Consider the following 8,623-nt stretch of genomic DNA (forward strand, 5'->3'; position numbering starts at 1 on the left):
ATACTTTTAATTGTATTTGAAATAAAAAATAAACCACCTATAGGCCACAACTTACAACTATATTTTGTTTATGGTTCATTATTTACGTTTTATTTACTATTTTCATTTCTCGAATGTCGGTTATCATAATAATATGCTACTATCAATCCCTATTCATGTTATTATCACTGAATCAGTCATTACTCATTATAATATGGGACTCTCACAATATTCAGATTGCGCAACACGTTGTGACACATTCAGTCGTCAATGATAATATTATTAAAATTGAAAAATTGTAAAATATAGTGTATTAGTGTAATATGAATATATCTATATAGAATAAAGATTTAAGATAATTAAAAATTAAAATTGCTCTTTAATCTCAACTGTCGAGGCATAAAGTCTTTAGACCGGGCCAATAATAAAATATAGTCAATGATTTAAATAATTAAATGCTTTGAATTATAATTTAGTTAATTACATACACAATAATGGATTTATTTGCAATTTATTTAGCCCACAGTTTACAGTGATTGGTCAACCAATGTTATAATAATAATATCTTGTTCATATTTTATCTCATTGAAAATTCTATGCCATCATGATGTTAAGTACTGTATTTTTGTTGAGTTTGTGTGTGGCGACATGTTTTACTACTTCAATAGCCGACAACGATTGGACATTCACTTTTAACAATACAAATATTGGAGAGTTGGAAATGGGCAGCAGTACTAATATAGTATTCTACGCACAGACAAATACAACCTGGGAGGACGAAGATTTACGACTTCAAGTAATCAGTTCTGATGAAGATGTAGCATATCCTAGTAAACATTTTTTTAAATTACCCCAAAATAATTCAATGCCGGCAAGTTTATGGGAAAATTCCTTTAATTTAACTTCCGAGTTTCTTGGGTATGCAAAATTATACCTTCAAGTAGTAAAATTTGGTGAGTTGAGTACAATATAACAATATTAGGAGTACTCATGTACCTACTGTAATAACCTATGTTTTTTCTAACCAAACTATCTGAACTGTTTTCCAGAAAATAATACAATAAGTGTTTTAAATTCAAGCCAAGATCACATGAACATCAAAGTAATTCGAAAACCACAATTGATTGATAAGATATTTGTCATTTGTGTCGCCGTTTTGATGACTATTATATTTATTAACTTAGGATGTGCTCTAGATGTTGATCAACTTAAACAGTGTGTTAGAAAACCAATTGCTCCTGCAGTTTCATTTTTTGCTCAGTTTCTAATCTTACCAATAGTAAGTTAATTTTAACAAAGTTAACTAATAATGAGAGTAATTAATATGTTTTATTTTATTTCAGTTAAGTTTTATTTATGCCAAGCTAATATTTCCAAATTCAGTTCCAATGCAATTGGGCTTGTTTTTTACAGGAATAAGTCCTGGAGGTGGCGCATCTAGTGTGTGGTCTCTTCTTTTGGGTGGTAATATCAACCTCAGCATTGTCCTGACAACTGTTGGAACCCTGGAATCATTTAGTATGTATTTTAGAAAAAAACTACAAAAATAAATATCTCAATAGCCTTAGAACACAATAATTATTATTATTACTATTTAATCATATTTTATTAATGTAATATAATGTTGAGTTATAAAATGCCAAAATTGAGGAGAATGGGTAGAACTAAAATTTAAAACAATATTAATTTTTTTTTAATGAAGTGTACAACTTTGTAATAACATTTCATATGTTAAAACATTTAATTAATTAAACAATAAAAAAAAAAAAATTTAAATAGATATTTATTGCGTTAATTGCTTGTGTTTATTATTTAAAACATATATTTTTATTTTGCAGTTATGATACCATTTTGGATTATCTTTCTTGGTACACGTATCTTTACTGTGGGTGAAATGCCTGTACCGTATTCCCGAATTGGATTCTCTATTATTGCATTAATTATTCCTTTGTGTATCGGGTATTGTATTCAGCGTTTTATGCCTAGAGTAAGTCGAGTTATGACACGTATACTGAAGCCAATGTCTAGTTGTTTGATAATATTTATAATTATCTTTGCCACAGTCACTAACTTATACCTGTTCAAAATATTTTCTTGGAAAGTAAGTTTTTTTATTTTGTTTGCCGTGTTGAATTATTAAAGTTCTAATGTATTTTATGTTTTAGATTATTTTAGCAGGTGCAGTGATACCATGGACAGGTTATTTAATAGGGTTTTTAACATCTATCTTTGCACGTTTATCTACACCAGACATAATATCTATGACAGTCGAATCTGGTATACAAAACACTGGTATTGCCATATTCATGTTAAAATTTTCTCTAGGACAGCCAGCTGCAGATATAACAACTGGTAATAACAATTGATTTTTAAATAGTTTCAATTATTTAATAATACCAAACTGTTGATTATTTTAGTTATACCAGTTGCTGTTGCATTAATGACACCCATTCCCTTATTAATGTGTTTTATTATTAAAAAATGTTTTGGAAAAAAGGATGGGATAGTAAATAATCAAGATCCAGCAACTGAATCAATGCTAGACAAAAAAGAATGTGAAGTTCCATCTGCAAATTCTGAGAATGAAAATAATCAAGCGTGAATATAACCAATAAGACTGTTATAATATCACACAGTTAGTTAATCTGTTAAATTTTATCTTCAATTATACGGATTGTAAATGTTTTTTTTTTATTATAAGAAAAATGTGTATTTAATATTTTAATTAAATAACACAAGAGAGTATTTTATACGATTAAAACGATTGTTTTTCTGGGCAGCTTTGACAATAAACGACTTAAGATGACATCTCACCCCTGTATGTGTTTACGCAGTCTGAGTAGAACTCGCTCAATTTTTGTTTTAGGATTAAAATTCCTATTATAAAATTGGATTGTAAAAATATTTTTGAGGGCAAGACAACATAGCGTTTTTTTTTTTAAAAATTTAGAAAATTTAGATATTTTAAGGTATTTTAAAAATGTTGAAATTTTTTCTATTTCTAAACGATGTAATGGAAAAAATGCAATATTTCCCTCAGAAATATTGTCACAATTCAATTTTATAATAGGTATTTTTAGTCTAAAACAAAAATTGGGAGAGTTCTACTCTGACTTTGTAAATGCATTTTGTCTATGTTGTACATGTGTAAGACGGAGACAACACATTCGGGTGTGACGTCCTCTTAAACTACTTACTTCAAACCTGATATCACATAATAAATAGTAAATATAAATATTGAGAAAAATTGACTAACACAACATTAAAAATTACAATAACATATGAATTTATTTTAAGATTAAAAAATGTATTGTTAAATAAACCAATTGTTTTAGTATAAAGTAAAATCAACATTCAACACCAACAGTTAAATTCTACATTTTTCAATTTTTGTGTTTATCAATATTTATTTATTATTAGATGATGTACCTTAAGAGATATGATCAAGTATCAGCTACAGAACAGAAAAAAGAACCAACTTGGTCAAGTTTCAGTGAATCTTATGTTCTTATGACTTATTAATTAAAATAATATTATTGGAAATCATTAATCATGTGAGGCTTTTCTAACTAATATCTCTATTTTCTCTTTAGGTAGCAATTACTATTAAAACTTACAATATCAAACACTAATAATGTATTGTGTAGTCACAAATGATACATTTGAAGAGTAGCTTAACTAATGATGTATGTGAATTATTATACACATGGATATTAAATAAAAATGTTGAAATCATGTTCTTTGAATGGTTTTTTATCTAATTATATTTATGAATCATATATGACTTGAAAGTTAAAACAAGTATAATAAATATTAAATACAAAAGCTTAGAAACCTATCATTAAAGTGGACGATTTATTTGAAATTCAGTTAAACTTTTGTCTACTTTGTCGGGTAAATTAATTTATATAATCTGTTTTTTGATGAACTAATATTAAATTGTAAAAATATGTTTAAACAAAATGTTCATGTAATATGTAAAATATTTTAAAATGTAATAATAAAAAAAAAAAAATGTTACACTAATGTTAAACATGAATTACCTACATTAAATAAGATACTAGGTCACCATTACATTTAGTAAATATTGTAGCAAGATATTCAAGTACAATTATAAATATCAGATAAACACGTATTTAAAAAGTGATATATTGTGTCAAAATTCTAAAAAAAAAAATACCAAAAACTATGAGTATTAATTTGAAATAGATCTAGAGGAATAATGTATATAAAAGAAAAATAATGAACCGTTGGTTTATTTTAGGTTTTTTTGTTAAAATAAAGTGAAATTATTACACTATATTGGAATTTAAGGTGAGCTGCTGGATCCAGAACGACTGTGCTTACGCCTTCTTGGAGATCTCGAACGAGATCTCATTCTACGTGGACGAGGAGAACGCCGTTTAATAGGCATTGGTGATCTACGTCTATATCGAGGTGGACTTCTTCGGCGTCCACCACCACCACCACCACCACCTCCTCCACCACCACCACCTCCACCGCCCCAGCCACCACGGCGAATAGGACTTCTACGAATAGCTGGACGTGGCAATAATACTGGTGCACAAGTTATTTCTTGTCCATCGATTTGACCTATAATAATTTAAGGTAAATTATTAATAATTATTAGAATTTCCAAATAAATTACACTTACCTCCATCCATATGTTTCATGGCATTCTCAGCTTCTTCTGGCGAAGAATACTCAATATAAGAAAATCCCTTACACAATTTATTAAATCGATCTAAAGGTACATCTACTTCTTTTATTGTTCCAAAATCTGAAAATATTTCTTGAATATGTTCTTTAGTAATGTTCCGAGTCAAACGACCAACATGAATACGGCAAGGTTTTGGAGTTGGCGATCTTTCCTTCTTACGCCGTATTGGGCTACCTGATCTAAAATCATATCATTACTAGTATTAAATTAATATGCCTTAAGTGAATATTTAAAAAAAAAAAATATATTAGATTAATTTAAAATTAGGATTATTACCTTGTTTTTCTAGAAGTTCTAGTTTTATTTTCAGCTTTTTTTACTTTTTCCTCGTCATCACGTCTTGATTTTCTTGGACTGCGGCTTCTACTCTTCGTTTTACTGCCACTTTTCAGTTTTGGTTGCCTTGAGTTATTTAAATTTAATAATAATTATAAAAATCTCAACTTCAATATAATACACTGACATATTATTAAATATTAATCACTAAAACTCACTTTGTTTTTACTTTAGCTCTACCAGTAGATGTACCAGAAGAACTAGTTGAACTTGATGAACTTGAGCTAGAACGTGAACTGGAACCAGAACTGCTCGAGCTTGAACGGCTACTAGATCCTGAAGAACCACTGCCAGAGCGAGAGCTACTTGATGAAGAACTAGATAAACCATTTTAATATTAATTCAAAACACATCTAACAAAACAATATAATTCATACCGACTACTACTCGAACCACTGCTTGATGAACGAGTACGTTTTTTCTTTTTTATGTTTTGTTCTTCTCTTTTATTTTCCTTATCCGAATGATCCCCTTCCATTTTTTCTTTTCGATTCTTTGGCCTATATAGAAATTAAAAACCAAGATTAAGTTGATAATAAATGCAATATTAATTTAAATGTATTTATGAGAACTTGTAAAAAAAATAATTCTAATTTACTTATTTCAATACTCGAGAAAAATAAATGCTAACACTATTTATGTTAAATAAATAATTATAAAGAAATAAAGAAAACTTGTGGAAGTAAACGATCATAGGAAACTAGGAATTATGAACAAAATAAGTATTAGGTAGTAAAATACATATTATATGTAATGAATTAATATAGTTATGTTAATAAACAGTTTAATAGTTTGTACTTAAGAATAAATATTTTAGTAATATTATTAACATAGTTTAAAACTTCAAAATAGTCTTCAAAGTTGTTGGATGCAAAAATGAGAATGATGTTTGTTGTACAGTTTCCACCATTATTGTAACACAAAATTTGAAATACCCTATATAATATTATATGATGAAACTTGTAATCCAAATCAAATTAATTTTATTGTCTGTTTAAAGTTGTTTATACTTACAGGCCCGAATTACTTGTGGGGGCCACGTATAAATGTATAATTGTTTTTGTTATCTAACAATGAGACCGACATGATCATGGGTTAAAATTATAACACTAACACATGATTAGATGAAAATTGAGCATACTTACAAATCAGAAACAACCATTGCGGTGACTGCCAAAGGGTTTCCAAAGCGGAACTAAACAAATTTATCAACTCAGTTCATAAAAACATTCACCATTCACCGACAAAAATAAAAATTTACGCCACACAAATTAGACAATGTTTACAGACATATTTGATATTTTGTTGTCGCCAGTCGGTACTCGGGATTCGGCGGTTGTACAATGGTACCCGGTAGTCGGTACTAAAGCCCAGAGGCTTCATTTTCGTTCGGCATTTGATGATAACGCAGCGTCATGCGCATTTTAACAAGGAATATTTATACTCAGTATACCACGGTCATAGATTGTTATTATGTTACCACACCACGGCCTGACATCTTCACGATTGGATCATCGCAGGAAAAAATTTTTTGTGGCCCGTGGTGTCAAAAATGTCCACCAGAGTGAATCACGTCTAGCTTAGATCATATACTAGTATATGATCTAAGACGTCTAGTCTAATCCATAGATAATATTATTTAGACCGCGCATTAGCATAGAACATTAGTGAAATATATTTAAGCCAACATAATATGTCCGAGAGAGGCTCTGACATTGCTTTTTCTAGGAGATTGTAAGCAATTATATAATACTCCTTGGTAGTAATGAATTGATTACTGATAACAGTGATAACGTATTTGTTGACAATAAAGTACAATTTTCAATTTTGGGCCCCAAATTGTCCATCTCTATACTTTCCAGGGGCGGACTGGCTATTTTTGGCCCGGGGTGCAAAATTAATTAGGGGCCCGTAATTTTTTTTCAAACCTACCTAAATTAGGAAAGAGCCCTTAGTTTTATAAGTAAATATAAAAAAAAAATTAAGAATAACATGTTGTTTATTTGTAGAGATGTTGAAATCACGAACTACTACATAGGACTGGACACTCCGGGCAGGGGGAGGGTGGGACACCGGTCACAAAGTTGTACGGGTATGTACGTTTGCGACTGTGATGCTATCTAGTGACGTACTAGATTTACTACATTTCGAATTTTACTTTTATAAACATAATATTTATATATAGACTTATGAGTTATGAAATATGAAAAATTTATGAATATATAATTAAATATGTAATTTATAATTACTTATTATATTACCATGAGAATGAGACAATACTTACGTATGTCTTATCAAAAGCAAGTTAGAAATCACGCAAAAAAAAAACTTTCCAAATGGGTAGCAACATAAGTAACTAGTAATACGCATTCATTTATTTAGAAATAATAGTGAATATAAAAAGTTTGTCGTTGATTTGAATTTTTGAGTTTTTGATCGTTTTTCAGTTATCACTAGTGACTAGTCACGACTTATCACATAAAATAATTTACAACAGCACAGTATAAAAAAATGCCACCAGAGAGCAGCTACATAGCGAACGTACGACCACCGTACAACTTTGCAGCCACCTTATTTTATACAGTGTCCAGTCCTATGTAGTAGTTCGTGGTTGAAATATGTTATTTTATTTTTATTTTGTATAATACCGTATTATACCAGTATTATACCGTATACCGACTGTGGTAATCGGGGGCCCGGATCATAAAGACAAACGGGGGCCCGGAGTGCTACTTGGTGTATAGCACCCTGGGCCAGTCCGCTCCTGATACTTTCTTCAATGCTAAAATTAAATGCATGCATATTGTATTTTTAAATTAGTTGCATACATGATATAAACAACATGGTATGATCACAAAAGTCCAGATTTGGTCCAAGCTCGCGCAATACGTCACTTGCTTACCCGTGTTATCATATAAATTAAATTATTATTACTATACACTATGCTACGTCACGTGCTTACCGAAGGACCTTACCGTCAAAAAGTTACGATCATACCTTGTTTTTATATCATGGTTGCATACACATGAGTAGTTGATCATACAATAAAATAGTATTGTTAAAAATTTGATTATTTAATATATAAGAACACTTTCCAATTTTTTAATGCGTCTATAATATTAATGTTTAATATTTATTCAAGTAACTATACAAATCAAAATGCAAACGTATTTTTTTTTTGTTAAATTAGTATTTTTGATTATTACACTTATATATCAAAGTAAATGTTTTTAAGTAAAATTTGAAATCGGTGGGCCCTTCTTTTGAGTAAGCCCAGTGCAATTGTCTTATTTGTCCTTACATATAAATATGGCACTGAGTATACCTGTACTATGTAGGGCGTATGTACCTCGTACCTAGACGGCTAGAAAACATATTCACAAGTTAAGTTTACACCAGCGTGTTGACGCGTTTATTAATAATAATATAAAATAAATACCAAATAAATAACAGAAGATAAACGTTTATTCGTGCAAATTTACAAAATATAGATTATTTGGTTATACATTATACATTATACATATTTATACATTATACAGGGTTTTCTCCGCATTTTTGTGCGCAGAAAACTCCACATAAAATCTCACA

At 29.6% G+C, this 8,623-nt stretch overlaps 2 protein-coding genes across 3 annotated transcripts; one reads left to right on the top strand and one right to left on the bottom strand.

Annotated features, from left to right (window-relative positions):
- Positions 1 to 79: 79 nt before the first annotated feature.
- On the top strand, positions 80 to 2,740 carry LOC100166718 (ileal sodium/bile acid cotransporter). The gene is made up of 6 exons (XM_001948657.5): positions 80 to 932; positions 1,029 to 1,258; positions 1,323 to 1,497; positions 1,818 to 2,080; positions 2,145 to 2,331; positions 2,397 to 2,740. Exons 1-6 carry the CDS (start codon positions 584 to 586, stop codon positions 2,579 to 2,581), a joined length of 1,389 nt encoding a protein of 462 aa, XP_001948692.1. The 5' UTR covers positions 80 to 583; the 3' UTR covers positions 2,582 to 2,740.
- On the bottom strand, positions 1,290 to 6,412 carry LOC100159253 (RNA-binding protein with serine-rich domain 1). Of its 2 annotated transcripts, none has more exons than XM_001945340.5 (7): positions 6,181 to 6,412; positions 5,413 to 5,535; positions 5,194 to 5,352; positions 4,976 to 5,101; positions 4,634 to 4,878; positions 4,276 to 4,572; positions 1,290 to 1,484 (listed from the first exon to the last, which is right to left on the bottom strand). In XM_001945340.5, exons 1-6 carry the CDS (start codon positions 6,195 to 6,197, stop codon positions 4,289 to 4,291), a joined length of 954 nt encoding a protein of 317 aa, XP_001945375.1. In that variant the 5' UTR covers positions 6,198 to 6,412; the 3' UTR covers positions 1,290 to 1,484; positions 4,276 to 4,288. The 2 variants fall into 2 exon arrangements, with proteins under 2 accessions (XP_001945375.1, XP_016661776.1); XM_016806287.2 differs by lacking the exon at positions 6,181 to 6,412 and adding an exon at positions 5,866 to 6,020.
- Between the last annotated feature and the right edge of the window lie 2,211 nt (positions 6,413 to 8,623).

This window comes from Acyrthosiphon pisum, chromosome A2 (genome assembly GCF_005508785.2).
Source record: "Acyrthosiphon pisum isolate AL4f chromosome A2, pea_aphid_22Mar2018_4r6ur, whole genome shotgun sequence".
Classification (NCBI taxonomy): domain Eukaryota; kingdom Metazoa; phylum Arthropoda; class Insecta; order Hemiptera; family Aphididae; genus Acyrthosiphon; species Acyrthosiphon pisum.